At 60.0% G+C, this 20129-nt stretch overlaps 1 protein-coding gene across 1 annotated transcript in view; it reads left to right on the top strand.

Annotated features, from left to right (window-relative positions):
- Positions 1-20129, top strand: part of LOC119979763 (alpha-2-macroglobulin-like) — a 412459-nt gene that overhangs the window by 23929 nt on the left and 368401 nt on the right. The window contains exons 3-4 of the mRNA XM_038822394.1: positions 1988-2156; positions 13569-13621. Coding sequence (XP_038678322.1) covers positions 1988-2156; positions 13569-13621 — 222 coding nt within the window. The remainder of the gene's footprint in view (positions 1-1987; positions 2157-13568; positions 13622-20129) is intronic.

Genomic DNA, 20129 nt, shown 5'->3' with positions numbered 1-20129 from the left:
TCAGAGAAATTTGAAGAGGCTTTGGATTGTGGGGGGCTAGTAAGATATCTATAGTAGGGCCAAGGTTTGTGAAAACTTATTCCAGTCTGTGAGACATTATTTGAAATAATCGTGAAAATTGGTGGCTGGACCTCGGAGTTTGTGTAAAAGCATTTAAAATGAAGGAAACGTGAAGGGAGAGTTAGAAATCCTGGAGTTGGATTCCTTTTTAAAACATTGGTGCGGATGCTCAGTTTGAAAGTGTTTTGGAATCGATTTCGAGAGTCTTCTGGAAGAACATCACATGATCTGTTGCGATGTCAGCAGAATGTTTTTCCAGGATTTTAGTTCACAAACTGGTACCCTAAGAGCAACATCTCCTGATAAACCCCATTTTAGAAGAACCGAGAGCGTGGCACTTCTCTTTCTTGTCTCTTTGCGGCAACAAGAGAAATATAACAAAAGTATTAGTAACGCAGTATTAAAATATCTTTAACATCACACCTGAAAATAACTTACAATCACCCTTTAAACAATTCTAATTAATACAGTGAATATAGTGCCCCTTCATTGTTCTTTCTTCCCACTCAAACAACAACAAAAAAAAATCTCAGCTCTCAATCCATGTAAAATACTCTCTTGACATTGCTTCAAAGAAACAATCCGACTCCTGTCAGAACCATGCATAAACTGTGGCTGTATTGCTTCAGAAGCTGTTTCAGTCTGTAGACTGAATTACAGAGAGCAAAGTGCTTGACTTCTGGTCACAGCTTCAACTAGAACTCCACTGAATAGCTTTTCCTGCAAAATGCCTCATAACTTAGCTACCCTAGCAAAGACATCATCACACCAAGCCGAAATCAAATTAATTTCACAGGTAAACCCTCTTCATTTAAACAAACTGCATTAGCCCTAGCTTTTAATGATGGCTTAATTGTACCCCAGGCCCCCAAGATATACGTGCCTTTCAAACTAGGATTTTAGGCTCCGCTCTGTATGACCTGCTCCAGTCCATGATCCATATTGCAAGTGGCGATCTCGTGATACATAAAGGTGGACATCTTGATGTGTTCCTCCACCATGTTGTACAGTGTTTTCCCTCCACCGCCACCCCCCCACCCCCATTTCCTGATTAACACGCTCTATAAATAGAGGCACCAGTTCTTGAGGAGCATTTGCCTGAAATTATTCTGCCTGCCTCTGCTCCTATGTTGGGCGAAATATTTGTTCTGTACTCTATTGGTTTGCGCCTGTAAAAAATAAAAAACTCTAATATAAAATTTGTATCAAAAATGGTGAAACATGAGTCTGAGCCAAGGTTCCATTCTGAAAAATGAATGAAATGAAAATCGCTTATTGTCATGAGTAGGCTTCAATTAAGTTACTGTGAAAAGCCCCTAGGCACCACATTCCGGCGCCTGTTCAGGGAGGCTGTTATGAGAATTGAACTGTGCTGCTGGCCTGCCTTTATCTGCTTTCAAAGCCAGTGATTTAGCCCAGTGAGCTAAACAGCCCCAGAGCTAAACAGTAGTAACACCAGCTGGAATTGTAACCCATGAATGGTGGCGATTTACTGTAGGTTTGAGGGGCTGAATGGGCTTCCACCCATGTACATGTACCAGACTCGAGAGGGCTGAATAGACCTCCTCCTGTTCCTGTGTAACTCCTTGAGAGGGGCTGATAGGAACAGGAGGAGGCCAATCAGCCCCTCTCGAGGGGTTACACAGGAAAAGGAGGAGGCCAGTGTATCAGGCTCAATAGGGGCTAGAATGGGCTCCTCCTGTTCCTGTGTAACAAACTGGAGAGGGACAGAATGGCCTTGTCCTGTTCCTATGTAATATGCTTGAGAGGGGCTAGAATAGGCTTCCTCCTGTTCAGGTGTAACAGGCTGGAGAGGGACTGAAAGGCCTCTTCCTATTCCTGTGTAACAGGCAGCAGAGGGGCTGAATGGCGTCCTCCTGTTCTCCCACTTGTACATCGAGCTGATCTATGTTGTCTTTCTGTTCAGGTTGGCAATGAAGTCATGGGCTTGGACACTGAAACCATCATAGCCGTCACTGTGAGAAGATCAGGAGAAACCGTCTCCATCAATGAGACTAAGAGGGTGGTTTTGAAGAGATACGATTCACTGACATTCATCCAGACTGACAAAGCTGTTTATAAACCTGGTCAGGCAGGTGAGGCTCATTTTAGCAGAAATCACGGTTCATCAGCAATAGCAGATGCTTAGGAAAATCGACTCACAACAACGATACATCCCGGTGGTGGAAAGATTCTAGGAAGGCTATACATTAACCACGGTTAACCAAGGAAGTGATTGTATAAACTGAAAGAAAAAAAACATATAAACTGACAAAGATAATTGATAAGCCTGAAGATTGGGAAGATTTACAACCGAACAAAGGATGACCAAAAAGTAATAAAGAGGGAGAAGATAAAGGATGAACTAGCAAGTAATATAAAAATGGACAGTGAGAGCTTATTTAAATATATAAAAAGAGAGAGGCAAATGTGAACATCGGGCCTAAGGGAATGAGACTGGGGAGATAATCATGGCGAACCAGAAAGCGGTAGAGATGTTAAACAAATACTTTGCATCAGTCTTCACGGTAGAAGACACTAATAAAGTGCGGCACGTAGCACAGTGGGTAGCACTGCTGCCTACAGCGCTGAGGACCCGGGTTCGAATCCCGACCCTGGGTCACTGTCTGTGTGGAGTTTGCACATTCTCATGTCTGCGTGGGTTTCACCCCCACAATTCAAAGATGTACAGGTTAGGTGGATTGACCACACTAAATTGCCCCTTAAGTGGAAAAAAATTATTGAATACTCTAAATTTATTTTTTTTAAAGGAAGACACTAATAAAGTTTCAAAAATACGAAATAATCAATAGGCAAAGGGGTGAATAAATACAGTAACAATCACTCGGAAAAAACTACAGGGGGAAACTAATGGGGCTAAAGGCCAATAGGTCCCCTAGACCTGATGGGTTGTATCCCAGGATATTAAAGGAAGTAGCTATAGAAATAGATGCACTGGTAGTGACTTCGCAGAATCCTTAAATTCTGGTAAAGTGCCAGAGGATTGGAAAACTGCCAATGTACTCAAAAAGGGAGAGGAACAAAAAACAGGTAATCAAAGGCCAGTCAGCTTAATGATGTTTTATTAATAATCTTTTTTTAGAAATATTTTATTGAGGCATTTATAATTTTAACAATTTTAAACATCAAATTTCAACAAAAACAAAAATACAATAATATAACCAACAAACCCCTCGGCACAAACCCTAGCCAACATGGCTCATACAAACAATGCCACCTTCACCTTCGAATGCTCCCTCCCACCACCTCCAATGGCATCTCACCCAGTCTCTTCTGCCCCCTCGCCTGGAGCACAAAGACCTCACTCTTGCCCATATTCAATTTGTATCCTGAAAACCAGCCGAATTCCTCCAATATTCACGTAATCCCTCCAATTCGCCCCCAGTGGGTCCGATATGTACAGAAGCAGATTGTCCGCATAGAGCAAGACCCTGTGTTCCACCTCTCCATACTATCTCCTGCCAGACCCTTGGCGCTCTCAATGCCAATTGCCAACGGATCTATAGCCAAGGCAAACAACAGTGGGGAAAGTGGACATCCCTGCCTCATCCCCGGTACAACCTGAAGTAATCCAATCTCACCCAATTCGTCCGCACACTCATCACCGGTGCGTGGTATAGCAACTGAACCCAATCTACAAATCCCTGCACAAACCCAAACCGCTGCAAGACCTCCCATAAGTTTTCACACTCCACCTGATCAAAGGCCTTCTCTGCAACCATGGCCACCACCACCTCAACCCTCTGCCCTTCTGGAGGCATCATAATTACATTCAGTTGGTCGCCAGGTGCCACCCCTTAACCAACCCTGCCTGGTCTCTCCTATTACCCCTGGGACGTAGTCCTCCATCCTTGCGGCCAGGATCTTCGCCAATAATTTGGCATCTACATTTAACAGGGAATCGGCCTATACGTCCCACAATTTTCCTGATCCTTATCCCTCCTTTTAAAATGAGGGAGATCAACACCTGTGACGTCGGGGGGGAGCACTCCCATCTCCTTTGCTTCATTGAAGGCCCTTACCAACAGCGGTCCCAACACCTCCTGAGCACTTTTATAAAATTCCACCGGGTACCCATCCTGTCCTGGGGCCTTATCCGATTGCATCGCCTCCAATCCCTCTACCACGTCTACAACCCAATTGGGGCTCCCCAAGCTCCTCATCAACCTTCGGGAACTTCAACCCTCCCAGAAACCTCCTCATCCTCTCCTCCCCAGCTAGAAGTTCCGACTTATACAATTTGCTATAAAACTCCCTAAAACCCCATTCACTCCCGCCGGGTCCAAGACCATGCTCCCTCCTGTATCCTTCACTTTCCCAATTTCTCTCGCCGCCTCTTGCTTCCTCAACTGATGCGCTAACATCCTGCTTGCTTTCTCCCCATACTCATATACTGACCCTCTCATCCTTCTCAACTGCCCAACTGCCTTACTCGTGGTTTCCAACCCAAATTCCATTTGCAACCTTTGGCATTCCTTTAACAGCCCTTCCTCCGGGGTCTCTGAGTATCTCCTGTCCACCTGCAGGATTCCCTCCACTAGCCTTTCTATCTCCACCCGCTCTGCCTTCTCCCTGTGTGCCCGAATCGAGATAAACTCCCCCCTGACTTCTGCTTTCAGTGCCTCCCAAACTGTACCTGCCAAAACCTCCCCCGTGTCATTAATCTCAACATACCCTGGATAGCCTTCCTCACCCTCTCACACACCTTTCCTCCGCTAACAGTCCCACATCCAGCCTTCATTGCAGACGCAGGCAACCCTTCCTTCCTCACTCATAAATCTACCTAGTGCGGGGCATGGTCCGACACCACTATTGCCGAATATTTGACATCTGCCCCCCGCCCCCCCCCCCCCCCCCCCCGCCAACAATGTCTTATCCAATATGAAGAAATCTATTCCTGTCTACGCCTTGTGCACATGGTAGTAAAACAAAATTCTTTCACCCTTGGCCTCCCAAATCACCACGAATCCCCCCCGCTCCATAAACCACCGAAGGGGCTGGTTTAGCACAGTGGGCTAAGACAGCTGGCTTGTAATGCAGCACAAGGCCAGCAGCACAGGTTCAATTCCCGTTCCAGCCTTCCCGAACAGGCGCCTGAATGTGGCGACTAGGGGCTTTTGACCGTAACTTAATTGCAGCCTACTTGTGACAATAAGCACTTATTATTAAGCTCTTAGCTGTAGCAGACACCCTCCCCGACCTCGAGCTTGACCAGTCCAGTCTCAGATCCAGGACCGTATTAAAATCCCCCCCCACCATGCTCGGCCGATGAGAGTCCAGGTCCGGAATGTTCCCCAGAACCCACCCCCTAAATTCTACATCATCCTAGTTCGGGGCATAGATTTTGACTAAAACCACCAGCATCCTCTAATTTCCCGCTTCCTATAACGTACCTCCTGCCCAGAGTCCTCCACTATATGTTCCACCTCAAACGCAACCCGCTTATTGATCAATATCGCCATCCCCTCATTTTATAATCCAACCCCGAATGAAACACTTGCCCAATCCATCCCTTCCTCAACCTAATCCGGTCCCCCACCTTCAGGTACGTCTCTTGTAGCATGGCCATATCTGCCTTCAATCACTTTAAATGTGCGAACACATGGGCTCTCGTGACTGGCCCATTCAATCTTCGCATGTTCGACGTTACCAGCCTGGTCGGGGGGCACCCTGCCGATCAACCATAGCCCTCTTGGGCCAGCCTCCGGCCCGTGTCCTGTACCTCCCCAGGCCCGTCCTTGGGCACCCACCATCATCGATCCTCCTCCTCTTACACTTTAAAATCTCTCCCCCTGTCAGCAGTATAGATACATAGAACAGTACAGCACAGAACAGGCCCTTCGGCCCTCGATGTTGTGCCGAGCAATGATCACCCTACTTAAACCCACGTAACCCGTATACCCGTAACCCAACATTCCCCCCATTAACCTTACACTACAGGCAATTTAGCATGGCCAATCCACCTAACCCGCACATCTTTGGACTGTGGGAGGAAACCGGAGCACCCGGAGGAAACCCACGCACACACGGGGAGGACGTGCAGACTCCACACAGACAGTGACCCAGCCAGGAATCGAACCTGGGACCCTGGAGCTGTGAAGCATTGATGCTAACCACCATGCTACCGTGAGAAGTACTTCTCCCTCCCTCCCCAGCAACCCTTGCCCTCATTCCCCCACTGACCTTCCACTCACTCCCCATTGCGCTTCCGTGAACTAGCCCGCCCAGCTAGCCTGGCAGCCCCCGTCCATAGCGCCAAGCATCCTGTCCGCTCCCCCGCTGATTCTCACCCCCCCCCCGCCCGCTCAAACATTAATGCAAACAAACCAAAAACAACCCCTTCCCAAACCCAAAGACCAACCCCCCATCTTTAACAAAGAACAAAAAGCAAACCTGAACCCAGAAAGAAAGATATGGCCCCAAACATAAGTTAACAGCAACATCATAACAACATGTCCACCAAAGTTCAAAGTCCACCTTCTCCAGCCAGTCCATTGTCTCTGACAAATTCTACCGCTTCCTCCGCTGATCCAAAGTACAATTCCCGGCCTTCGTAGGTCACCCACATATGTGCCGGGTACAGTAGCCCAAACTTCACCCCCTTCTTGTAGAGGGATGCCTTGACCCTATTGAAACTCACTCTCCTCTTGGACAACTCTGCACCCAAGTCCTGGTGCACTCGAATTTCACTGACCTACCAGGTGCAGCGATGGACCAGCTGGCCTGCCTGCCTGCCCCACCTCATAATTCGCTCCTTCTCCAGGAACCGGTGCAGCCGCTCCACCATCGCCCTCGGTGGCTCATTCCCCTGGGGATTCCTCATTAGCGCCTTGTGCGCTCGATCCACCTCCAACGGCCGTGCAAATGCACCCTCTCCTAACAGTAGGGGCAGCAGGGTAGCATGGTGGTTAGCATAAATGCTTCACAGCTCCAGGGTCCCAGGTTCGATTCCCGGCTGGGTCACTGTCTGTGTGGAGTCTGCACGTCCTCCCCCTGTGTGCGTGGGTTTCCTCCGGGTGCTCCGGTTTCCTCCCACAGTCCAAAGATGTGCGGGTTAGGTGGATTGGCCATGCTAAATTGCCCGTAGCGTCCTAATGAAAGTAAGGTTAAGGGGGGGGGTTGTGACGCAGAGGCCGCAGCACAGGCAGCAGTGACCAGGGCCATGTCAGGGGTGCAGCAGGTTCTGACCAGATTGGAGAAGAAAGTGGATGCCCAAGGGAAGATACTGGAAGCCCAAGGGAAGATACTGGAAGCCCAGGGGGCAACCATTAAAGAGCTGGAGAAGGCAGCGACTGACGCGAGCGACCGGGTCATATCCCTGGAGAGGGGAATGGTGAAACTGAGTGCAACACAGGGGAGCCTGAAGGGCAGGGTAGACGACCAGGAGATCAGCTCGAGAAGGCAAAATATCAAGATAGTGGGCCTGCCAGAGGGGATAGAGGGTAGAAATCCCACAACATTCGTGGCTGCGATGCTGGGCTCCTTAGTGGGGCGGGAAACTTTTCCCACCCCACCGGAAATGGACAGAGCTCATCGGTCACTGCGCCCGAAGCCCAAGGAAGGGGAAAAACCGAGAGCAGTTATAGCCAGACTGCACCGGTACCGGGATAGGGAGACAATCCTGCGCTGGGCCAAGGAGAATAGAGCCTGCAATTGGGACGGGCACGCCATCCGAATCTACGAGGATTTTGGAGCGGACATAGCTAAGAGACGGGCGGAGTTCAACAGAGCGAAAGCAGCTCTCTATAAGAACAAAGTACGTTTTGGTATGCTGTACCCAGCAAAACTCTGGGTCACATACCAACACAAGGAATATTTCTTTACAGCCCCTGCCGAGGCGAATAGATTCGTCGAGGAGCACGGGCTGGAAGAACGCCATGGGAAGTAGGGACGAGGGGCCCATGGCAAGGAGACACGTCATGCCGACGGGGGGGTGGGGAGGGGCGAGGCAAAGCCAGCCCCCTCCCCCCTGGCAGAAACACCCAGAACGGAAAACAACCCAATGCCCTAGGGCCCGCTCCAGGTGGGAGGCCAGGCCCCGGCACGAGGGAACGGGAGTACTGGAGAGGGAGAGGGAAGCGGGACAGCAACCTCCGAGAGGGGAGCCACCGTGCTAGCAGGAAAGCTAGCGAAGGGGGCGCGCAACAGAGCAGGGCCGCAGCGCACCCCCAACAGGGGGGAAGGCGCCAGGCAGGGGAGGGGGGGGATCACCCATCAAAGGTGGGAGAGCAAATGGGGACAGGAATGGGGGAGAGAGGGGCAATGGAGGGGTACACAGGGGTATCCCCGAAAGGGATAGAGCGGGGTGGGGGGGCACCCGAGGGGCGAGAGACCAGGGAGGGGAAACGCAGGGACGAAGGGACAAAAGAGGCCAGTAAGGGAATAGGGCCACAAAGTGCCACAGACAAGGGCTCGAAACAGGGAACTGCTGCAAGCACCCACCCAGTACGGTCTGTGGGTGAAGGGGCCCCCCGGAGTGCAGGGGACTACCCGCGTGGCGGACACAAAGTGGACGGCCATGGCGGGTGTCCCCGGGACAAGGGGGAACCCCGGAGCGCAGGGACCCGACCGCATGGGGAGAGCAGTGATAGTGGACATCCTGGACGGCCCCCTAACATAGGGAAACCCCAGAGGGCAGGGGCGCGTCCACCGGACAAATATGGTTAACCCCACAGGAGCAAGGGGGCAGAAGCCCCCCACCAGAATAGTCACCTGGAACGTAAGGGGACTTAACGGCCCAGTGAAGAGATCTAGAGTCCTCACCCACCTTAGAAACATGAGGGCCGACATAGTCTTCCTCCAAGAGACGCACTTGAGGGAGCAGGACCAACTGCGGGTAAGAAAGGGCTGGGTGGGACAAACCTATCATTCCTGTTATGGGGCAAGGGCCAGGGGGGTGGCGATCCTGATTGGCAAGAGGACAATGTTTAGGGCGACAAAGACGGTTACGGACCCAGGGGGACGGTATGTCATGGTCAGCGGGGCCCTGGATGGGGCGCCGGTAGTTCTAGTTAACGTGTACGCGCCCAACTGGGACGACACGAGCTTCATCCAAAAGACCATGGCAGAAATCCCGGACATAGCGACGCACCGACTAATCATGGGGGGGGACTTCAACTGTGTACAGGACCCAACGACGGACAGATCAAACCCCAGAACGGGGAAAACCTCAAACATGGCAAGGGAACTCAGCCACTATATGGAGCAGATGGGAGCAGTAGACCCCTGGAGATTCGCCCACCCGGGGGAGAAAAAATTCTCTTTCTTCTCCCCAGTACACAACGTGTACACCAGAATTGACTTCTTTGTGGTGGGGAAAACGGTGCTTCCAGAGATAGACAAGGTGGAATACTCCGCAATTGTGATATCAGACCACGCTCCACACTACATGGATGTGCGGCTAGAGACGGGAAGGGCCCAGCGCCCCAAATGGAGGTTGGACGGTGCCTTACTAGCTGACAAGGCCTTCAGCGAAAGGATAGCGCAGGCCATAGCGGAGTACACTGAGATCAACCAAAACGGGGAGGTCTCACCCTCCACGTTCTGGGAAGCGCTTAAGGCCGTACTAAGAGGGGAAATCATAGCCTACAAAGCGCAAAGAGATAGGGAGGAAAGGGTGGCTAGGCAGAAGCTGGTCGACTCCATACTGGAGGTAGACCATAAATACTCCGAGGCCCCGACTGTAGAACTCCTGGCGGAGAGAAAAGAATTACAAAGGAACTTTGACCTGCTCTCCACCAGGAAAGCAGTACACCAACTCCGCCAGGCACGCGGGGCCCTATACGAACACGGAGACAAAGCCAGCCGCCTGTTGGCCCACCAGCTGAGAAAGCAGGCAGCCAGCAGAGAAATTGCGCAAATCAGAGATACCAGAGGCACGTTGGAAACAGAACCAGAGAAGATTAACAAAACCTTCAAGGCCTTCTACCAAGAGCTGTACACCTCAGAGCCCCCAACGGGGAAGGCTGGGATGAACCGGTTTCTTGACGGACTGAACATACCAGTTGTGGGAGAGGGCAGAAAACGGGATCTGGAAGCACCACTAGCACTGGGAGAGATCATGGAGAGCATTAGCTCCATGCAGGCGGGGAAGGCGCCGGGACCGGACGGATTCCCGGCGGACTTCTACAAAAAATTTGCGACAGCGCTGGCCCCGCACATGCGGGAGATGTTCACAGACTCGCTAGCTAGGGGCACGTTGCCACCCACGTTAGCACAGGCCTCAATCTCGCTGATACCTAAGAAAGACAAAGACCCAACGGAATGTGGGTCATACAGACCCATATCTCTGCTGAATGCAGACGCCAAAATACTGGCCAAAATCCTAGCCAAAAGGCTAGAAGACTGTGTACCTGAGGTGGTCACAGAGGACCAGACGGGCTTTGTCAAAGGTAGACAGCTGACCGCGAACATCAGGCGCCTGCTGAACGTGATAATGACCCCCTCCGGGGAGAGAACACAAGAGGTGATCGTCTCCCTGGACGCAGAAAAGGCCTTCGACAGAGTCGAATGGATATACCTCATAGAGGTACTGGAGCGGTTCGGGCTTGGAACAGGGTTCACAGCTTGGGTAAAGCTCCTGTACAACGCTCCCATGGCGAGTGTACAGACCAACAATACCAACTCCCAATACTTCCAGCTGCACAGGGGCACCAGACAAGGATGCCCACTGTCCCCGCTGCTGTTCGCACTAGCAATCGAACCGCTAGCAATCGCGCTCAGGGCAGCAAAAAATTGGAGGGGGATCCGAAGGGGAGGTAGAGAGCACAGAGTCTCACTCTATGCGGATGATCTGCTCCTCTATATCTCGGACCCACAAAGCAGCATGGACGGAATCATCGCGCTCCTGAAAGAGTTTGGAGCCTTCTCGGGCTACAAACTCAACATGAGCAAAAGTGAGACCTTCCCATTACACCCGCAAGGGGGGGGGGGGGGCAGCACTAAAGGGGCTGCCGTTCAAACAAGCCCGACATAAATTCCGCTACCTGGGGATCCAAATAGCCCATGACTGGAAAGGGATCCACAAATGGAACCTCACCAGCCTGACGGAGGAAGTTAAAAAGGACCTGCAAAGATGGAACACACTCCCGCTCTCCCTCGCGGGGAGAGTTCAGACGATCAAAATGAACGTACTGCCCAGGTTCCTCTTCCTGTTTAGATCCATTCCGATCTACATCCCCAAGGCCTTTTTCAAAGCGCTGGACAAACTCATCATGGCGTTCGTATGGGGGGGTAAAAATGCTAGGATCCCAAAGAAGGTCTTACAAAAAACAAAAACCAGGGGAGGGTTAGCCCTCCCGAATCTACAATTCTACCACTGGGCAGCAACAGCCGAGCGAGTAAGGGGATGGATCCAGGAGCCAGAAGCTGAGTGGGTGCGTGCGGAGGAGGCCTCCTGCATGGGAACCTCCCTCCGGGCCCTCGCCACGGCAGCACTCCCATCCCCACCCAAAAAACACTCCAGCAGCCCAGTGGTGACAGCCACCCTCCAATCCTGGAACCAACTGCGGCAGCAACTTGGCCTGACCAAAATGTCGAACAGGGCTCCCATCTGCAACAACCATAGGTTCAAACCAGCACTGACCGACGCCACCTTCAAAAGGTGGAGGCAGGACGGGGGGACACTGACAGTCAGGGACCTATACACGGACGACAGGATCGCAACACTGGACGAACTGACAGAGAAATTTCAGCTAGCTGGGGGGAACGAGCTACGGTACCTGCAGCTCAAAAACTTCCTACGAAAGGAGACAAGGACGTACCCACAACCGCCACGACAGACACTACTGGAAGACCTACTGGACGCAAGTATCCTAGAGAAAGGGAACTGTAGTGACATGTATGACCGACTGGTAGATAGGGACGACACCGTACTGGACGCAACAAGGAGGAAATGGGAGGACGACCTGGGGATGGAGATCGGGTGGGGACTCTGGAGCGAAGCACTGCATAGGGTCAACTCCACCTCCACGTGCGCAAGGCTCAGCCTGACGCAACTAAAAGTGGTACATAGAGCCCACTTAACAAGAACCCGTATGAGTAGGTTCTTCCCGGAGGTGGAAGACAGATGTGAACGGTGCCAAAGAGGCCCGGCCAACCACGCCCACATGTTCTGGTCCTGCCCCAGACTCGTGGAGTACTGGACAGCCTTCTTCGAGGTAATGTCCAAAGTGGTGGGAGTGAGGGTGGAGCCATGCCCGATAGTGGCGGTCTTCGGGGTTTCAGAACAGCCAGATCTATTCCTGGGGAGGAGGGCGGATGCCCTTGCCTTTGCCTCCCTGATCGCCCGCCGTAGAATCCTGTTTGGCTGGCGGTCAGCAGCACCGCCCAGAGCTGCGGACTGGCTGTCCGACCTCTCGGAATCTCTCCAAATGGAGAAAATCAAATTTGCCATCCGAGGGTCGGACGACGGCTTCCACAGAACGTGGGAGCCATTCATGCAACTGTTCCGGGACCTATTTGTGGCCAATGTACAAGAGGAAGAATAGTCGGGGGAAGGTAGCGGGAGGGGGGGGGGCTACAGGTTCGTTACGGGGGTTCGATGGCTAGCTAAGGCCCAAAACCAAGCTAAATAAACATGTTGAGGGGGGGGGGGGGGGGGGGGGGGGGGGGGGGCGCAGTTACTACTACGAAGATGCTTACCTGTAAATATGTTTGTTAATTTTTGCGTGTTTGTTTTTGTTTGTTTTTTTTTCTCTCTCCTAACAATTTGTAATTTGTTCAATATAAAATACGAAAACTGAATAAAAACATTTATTAAAAAAAAGGGGGGGGGGTTGTTGGGTTACGGGTATAGGGTGGATACGTGGGTTTGAGTAGGGTGATCATGGCTCGGCACAACATTGAGGGCCGAAGGGCCTGTTCTGTGCTGTACTGTTCTATGTTCTATCTATGTAGCTTCTCCAACATCGTCCCCATGTATGCACCAGCATTGGTTCCTTCACTCTCCTCCGGCAGGCCAATGATCCTTATATTCTGCCTGTGTGACCAGTTCTATAGATCCTCGACTTTCTCCTGAAGCCGCTATTGCTGATTGCGCATCATCCCCATCTCCGCTGCCATTGAGGCAAACTGCTCATGTTCCCTTATCACCTCCTCCATGTTCTGGATCACCTGACCATGGGCCGCCAGCTTCATTTCCACGTGATCAAGCACTACCCTAATCGAATCCACAGCCCAGTCCTCCAAACTCTCCTTCCGTTGCTGGGTGAACGGTTCGTTCAGCAAGCTCACCAGCTGGTCCATCGAGCACTAAGCCAGCAGTCCTCCTGTTCCTGTGTAACAGGTTGGAAAGGGGCTGTATGGCCTCTCCTGATATCATGGTATCCTTGGTTCCCCCTATCTGGGTTTAGGGTTGAGCCCAGGTCCCAGAGGATGAAATTTCACTGTGATGACTGAGACCTCTAGCAGGTCAGTGCAGGGGTGGGATGTGTGTCAGGGGTCTGAGGTCTCGGGATCTTACCGTGCATCTTTTCCTTGTCTTTCAGTGAAATTCAGGATTGTGACGTTGAATGAAAATTTCATCCCTATTCAGGAAAAGGTGAGATCCATCAACTCATCCATCCCTCCAACTCTCCTTCAATCAATCCCTCCATCCATCCGCCTGTCTTTTCATCCATAAATCCATTTCTCCATCCATCTCTGAATGTTTTATTCCCACATTTTTCCTCACTAACTTATTGTCATTCTCACTCTTTACCCCAACCACCTCCACAACCCCGCTCCCATTCACCTTCTCCCCCGCCCACAATCATTCACCCCTTCCCCCTATCCCTTCATCCCCTTTCCTTCAACCCACTCACCTCCACACCACCATCCCCATTTAACCCCCTTCCCTTCCCCTCTCCCATGCCTTTCCCCGCTCCTCCCTTCCCCCTCCCCCTCATCACACACCCCCTCCCCTTCAACCCCCTTCTTCACCCCCCGCCCCTTCACATCCCCGTCCCCCTCACACCCCCAACCCTCCCCCTCACATCCCTTCCCCTCACCCCACCATTTCCCCCCACACACCCTTTCCCTCACACACGCCCCCCCTTTCCTCTCATACCCGCCACCCCTTCCTCTCACACACCCCTCCCCTTCCCCTCACACCCCCCTCCCTTTACATCTCCCTCACACCCCCCATCCCCTCCAGCCCCAACCACATCCTCCATCATCCCCCATCCTCTCCCCCAACATCACCATCCTTCCCCCCACCCACCCCTGTCCTCCGCCTCATCCCCCCACACTCCCCCGCCACATCCCCCATCTTCCCCCCATTCTCATCCTCCCTCCTCCCCCATCGCCCCCCCTCCCTCATCCCACCCCTCCATCTCCCTTTCCCCCTCTTCTCCCTCATCCATTCTCCCTCGCCCCCCCATCCCTCATCCTCCCACTCCCTCGTCCCCCTCTCCCTCGTTCCCCTCCTCCCTCGTGCCCCTCTCCCTCCCTCGTGCCCCCCTCCCTCCCTCGTCCCCCCCACCTCCCTCCCTCGTCCCCCCCACCTCCCTCCCTCGTCCCCCCCACCTCCCTCGCCCCCCCCACCCTCCCTCGTCCCCCCACCTACCCTCCCTCGTCCCCCCCACCTCCCTCGCCCCCCACCCTCCCTCCCCCACCTCCCCTCGTCCCCCCCACCTCCCTCCCTCGTCCCCCCACCTCCCTCCCTCGTCCCCCCCACCTCCCTCACTCGTCCCCCCCACCTCCCTCCCTCGTCCCCCCCCACCTCCCTCCCTCGTCCCCACCCACCTCCCTCCCTCGTCCCCCACCCACCTCCCTCCCTCGTCCCCCACCCACCTCCCTCCCTCGTCCCCCCCACCCACCTCCCTCCCTCGTCCCCCCCACCCACCTCCCTCCCTCGTCACCCCCACCCACCTCCCTCCCTCGTCCCCCCCACCCACCTCCTCCCTCGTCCCCCCACCCACCTCCCTCCCTCGTCCCCCCCACCTCCCTCCCTCGTCCCCCCCACCCACCTCCCTCCCTCATCCCCCCCACCCACCTCCCTCGTCCCCCCCCACCCACCTCACTCCCTCGTCCCCCCCACCCACCTCCCTCCCTCGTCCCCCCACCCACCTCCCTCCCTCGTCCCCCCCACCCACCTCCCTCCCTCGTCCCCCCCACCTCCCCGTCTCCACCCACCTCCCTCCCTCGTCCCCCACACCTCCCCGTCTCCCCCCACCTCCCTGTCTCCCCCCCACCTCCCCGTCTCCCCCCACCTCCCCGTCTCCCCACCCCCACCCCCTCTCTCGCCCCCCCACCCCCTCTCGCCCCCCCACCCCCTCTCTCGCCCCCCCACCCCCTCTCTCGCCCCCCCACCCCCTCTCTCGCCCCCCACCCCCTCTCTCGCCCCCCCCTCGCCCCCCCTCTCTCGCCCCCCCTCTATCGCCCCCCCTCTCTCGCCCCCCCCCCCCCTCTCGCCCCCCCACCCCCTCTCCTCGCCCCCCCACCCCCTCTCTCGCCCCCCCCCCCTCTCTCTCCCCCCCACTCTCTCGCCCCCCCCTCTCTCGCCCCCCACCACCCCCTCTCTCGCCCCCCCCACCCCCTCTCTCGCCCCCCCACCCCCTCTCTCGCCCCCCCCACCCCCTCTCTCGCCCCCTCCACCACCCTCCTCTCGCCCCCCCCCCACCCCCTCTCTCGCCCCCCCCACCCCCTCTCGCCCCCCCTCTCTCCGCCCCCCCCCCCCACCCCCTCTCTGGCCCCCCCCACCCCCTCTCTCACCCCCCCCACCCCCACTCTCGCCCCCCCCCCACCCCCTCTCTCGCCCCCCCACCCCCTCTCTCTCCGCCCCCCCCCCCCCCTCTCGCCCCCCCCCCCCCCTCTCTCGCCCCCCCACCCCCCCCTCTCTCGCCCCCCCCACCCACCCCCTCTCTCCCCCCCCCCACCCCCTCTCTCCCGCCCCCCCCACCCCACCCCCCTCTCGCCCCCCCCACCCCCTCTCTCGCCCCCCCCCCCCCCCCTCCTCTCGCCCCCCCCCACCCCCTCTCTCGCCCCCCCCACCCCCCTCTCTCTCGCCCCTACCCACCCCCTCTCTCGCCCCCCCCCCACCCCCTCTCTCGCCCCCCCCCACCCACCCCCTCTCTCGCCCCCCCCACCCCCCCCTCTCTCGCCCCCCCCACCCACCCCCTCTCTCTCGCCCCCCACCCCCCTCTCTCGCCCCCCCCCCACCCCCCTCTCGCCCCCCCCCCCTCTCGCCCCCCCCCTCTCGCCCCCCCTCTCTCGCCCCCCCTCCCCCCCTCTCTCGCCCCCCACCACCCCCTCTCTCGCCCCCCCCCTCCCCCTCTCTCGCCCCCCCCTCCCCCTCTCTCGCCCCCCCTCCCCCTCTCTCTCTCTCGCCCCCCCCACCCCCCCCCTCCCGCCCTCCCCCCCCCCCCCCCCCCCCCCCCCTCCCCCCCCTCACCCCCCTCCCCTCCCCCCCCCCCCCCCCCTCCCCCCCCCCCCCCCCCCCCCCCCCTCCCCCCCCTGCCCCCCCCCCCCCCCACCCCCCCTCCACTCCCCCCCCCCCCCCCCCCCCCCCCCCCCCCGCCCCAACCCCCCCCCCCCCCCCCCCCCCCCCTCCCCCCTCAACCCCCCCCCCCCCCCATTCCCCCCACCCCCCCCCCCCCCCCCCCCCATCCCCTCCCCCTCCCCCCCTCCCCCCCACCCTCCCCCGTCCCTCCCCCCCCCCCCCCCACCCCCCCCCCCCCCCCCCCCCCCCCCCGCCCCCCCTCCCCCCCCTTCCACCCTCTCCACCCATTCCAGGCCATCCCACCCCCCCCCTCCCCCCCTTCCCCCCCTTCCCCCTTCCCCCCCCCCCCCGCCTCTACCCAGCCCTCCCCTCCCTCTCCCCCTCCTATCGCCCTCCCCCCCCTCCTCTCGCCCTCCCCCCCTCCGCCTCGCCCTCCCCCCCCTCCTCTCTCGCCCTCCCCCCCCTCCTCTCGCCCTCGCCCCCCCTCCTCTCGCCCTCCCCCCCCCCTCCTCTCGCCCTCCCCCCCCCCTCTCGCCCTCCCCCCCTCCTCTCGCCCTCCCCCCCCCCTCCCCTCGCCCTCCCCCCCCTCTCGCCCTCCCCCCTCCTCTCGCCCCCCCCCACCCCCTCCCCTCGCCCCCCCCACTGCCCCTCCCTCGCCCCCCCCACCCCCCTCCCTCGCCCCCCCCACCCCCTCCCTCGCCCCCCCCCACCCCCTCCCTCCCCCCCCCCACCCCCTCTCTCGCCCCCCCCCCCCCCCTCTCCTCTCGCCCCCCCCCCCCCCTCTCTCGCCCCCCCCCCCCCCTCTCTCGCCCCCCCCACCCCCTCTCTCCCCCCCCCACCCCCTCTCTCTCCCCCCCCCCCCCCCTCTCTCCCCCCCCCCCCCCCCCTCTCTCCCCCCCACCCCCCTCTCTCTCTCCCCACCTCTCGCCCCACCCACCCCCTCTCTCGCCCCCCCCCCCCCCTCTCGCCTCCCCCCCCCCCCCCTCCCGCCCTCCCCCCCTCTCGCCCTCGCCCCCCCCCCTCTCTCGCCCTCCCCCTCTCTCTCGCCCCCCCCCTCTCTCTCGCCCTCCCCCTCTCTCTCGCCCTCCCCCTCTCTCTCGCCCTCCCCCTCTCTCTCGCCCTCCCCCTCTCTCTCGCCCTTCCCCCCCTCTCGCCCTCCCCCCCTCTCGCGCCCTCCCCCCCTCCCCTCCCCCTCCCCCCCTCTCTCCCTCCCCCCCCCCTCCCCCCCTCCTCTTGCCCCCCCCCCCCCCTCCCTCGCCCCCCCACCCCCTCCCTCGCCCCCCCCCACCCCCCCTCCTCGCCCCCCCCCACCCCCTCCCTCGCCCCCCCACCCCCTCTCTCGCCCCCCCCACCCCCTCTCTCTCGCCCCCCCCCCCCCCCCCCCTCTCTCTCCGCCCCCCCCCCCCCCCTCTCTCGCCCCCCCCCCCCCCCCTCTCGCCCCCCCACCCCCCCTCTCGCCCTCCCCCCCCCTCTCGCCCTCCCCCCCCTCGCCCTCCCCCCCCCCTCTCCCCCCCCCCCCCCTCCCCCTCCCCCCCCCCTCTCTCGCCCTCCCCCCCTCTCTCGCCCCCCCCCTCTCTCGCCCTCCCCCCCTCTCTCGCCCTCCCCCCCCTCTCTCGCCCTCCCCCCCCCCCTCTCGCCCTCCCGCCCTCTCGCGCCCTCCCCCCCTTCCCCTCTCTCCCTCCCCCCCCCTCGCCCTCCCCCCCCTCCCCCGCCCTCCCCCCCCCCCCCCCCCCTCCCTCGCCCTCCCCCCCTCCCCCCCCCTCCCTCGCCCTCCCCCCTCGCCCTCCCCCCCCCCCCCCCCCCCCCCCCTTCCTCTCCCCCCCCCCCCCTCCCCGCCCCCCCCCCCCCCTCCTCCCCCTCCCCGCCCGCCCCCCCCCCCTTCCCCCTCTCTCGCCCTCCCCCCCCTTCCCCTCTCGCCCTCCCCCCCCTTCCCCTCTCGCCCTCCCCCCCTTCCCCTCTCGCCCTCCTTCCCCTTCCCCTCTCGCCCTCCTTCCCCTCTCTCGCCCTCCTTCCCCTCTCGCCCTCCCCCCCTTCCCCTCTCGCCCTCCCCCCCCCCTCTCTCGCCCTCCCCCCCCTCCCCTCTCGCCCTCCCCCCCCTCTCTCGCCCTCCCCCCCCCCTCTCTCGCCCTCCCCCCCCCCCCTCTCTCTCGCCCTCCCCCTCTCTCTCGCCCTCCCCCCCTCTCTCGCCCTCCCCCTCTCTCTCCCTCCCCCCCCTCGCGCCCTCCCCCCCCTCTCTCGCCCTCCCCCTCTCTCTCGCCCTCCCCCCCCTCTCGCCCTCCCCCTCGCCCTCCCCCCCCCCCCCCCCCCCCCCCCCCTCCCCCTCCCCCCCCCCCTCTCTCGCCCTCCCCCCCTCTCCGCGCCCTCCCCCCCTCTCTCCTCCTCCGCCCCCCCCCCCTCTCGCCCTCCCCCCTCTCGCCCTCCCCCCTTCCCCCCCGCCCTCCCCCCCCCCTCGCCCTCCCCCCCTCCCTCCCCCCCTCCCCTCCCCCCCCTCCCTCGCCCTCCCCCCCCCCCCCCCTCCGCCCTCGCCCCTCCCCCCCTCGCCCTCGCCCCTTCCCCTCTCGCCCTCCCCCCCTTCCCTCTCTCGCCCTCCCCCCCCTTCCCCTCTCGCCCTCTCCCACCCCCCTCCCCTCTCTCCCCTCCCCCCCTTCCCCTCTCGCCCTCCCCCCCTTCCCCTCTCGCCCTCCCCCCCCCCCCCTCTCTCCCTCCCCCCCCTTCCCCTCTTCGCCCTCCCCCCCTTCCCCTCTCGCCCTCCCCTCCTTCCCCTCTCGCTCCCTCCCCTCCTTCCCCTCTCGCTCCCTCCCCTCCTTCCCCTCTCGCCCTCCCCCCCCCCCTCTCGCTCTCTCCCCCCCCCCCCTTCCCCTCTCGCCCTCCCCCCCCCCTCCACCCACCCTCCCCCCCCCTCTCGCCCTCCCCCCCCCCCTTCCTCGCCCTCCCCCCCCTTCCCCTCTCGCCCTCCCCCCCCCCCCTTCCCCTCTCCGCCCTTCCCCCCCTTCCCCTCTCGCCCTCCCCCCCCCCTTCCCCCTCTCGCCCCACCCCCCCTTCCCCTCTCGCCCTCCCCCCCTTCCCCTCCGCCCTCCCCCCCCCTCCTCGCCCTCCCCCCCCTTCACCTCTCGCCCTCCCCCCCTTCCCCTCTCGCCCCTCCCCCCCCTTCCCCCTCTCGCCCTCCCCCCCCCTCCCTCGCCCTCCCCCTTTCCCTCTCGCCCTCCCCCTCCCTCGCCCCCCCCCTTCCCCTCGCGCCCTCCCCCCTCCCCCTTCGCGCCCTCCCCCCCTTCCCCTCGCGCCCTCCCCCCCCTTCCCCTCTCGCCCTCCCCCCCTTCCCCTCTCTCTCGCCCTCCCCCCTTTCCCCTCTCGCCTTCCCCCCCCTTCCCCCTCTCGCCCTCCCCCCCCTTCCCCTCTCGCCCTCCCCCCCCTTCCCCTCCCCCCTTCCCCTCTCGCCCTCCCCCCTCGCCCTCCCCCCCTTCCCCTCTCGCCCTCCCCCCCTCCCTCACCCTCCCCCCCTTCCCCTCTCACCCGCCCCCCCTTTCCTCTCGCCCTCCCCCCCCTCCCTCGCCTCCCCCCCTTCCCCTCGCTCTCTCCCCTCCTTCCCCTCGCTCTCTCCCTTCCTTCCCCTCTCGCTCCCTCCCCTCCT

Source organism: Scyliorhinus canicula, chromosome 16 (assembly GCF_902713615.1).
Source record: "Scyliorhinus canicula chromosome 16, sScyCan1.1, whole genome shotgun sequence".
NCBI lineage: Eukaryota > Metazoa > Chordata > Chondrichthyes > Carcharhiniformes > Scyliorhinidae > Scyliorhinus > Scyliorhinus canicula.
This window is presented reverse-complemented; position numbering and strand designations above follow the sequence as displayed.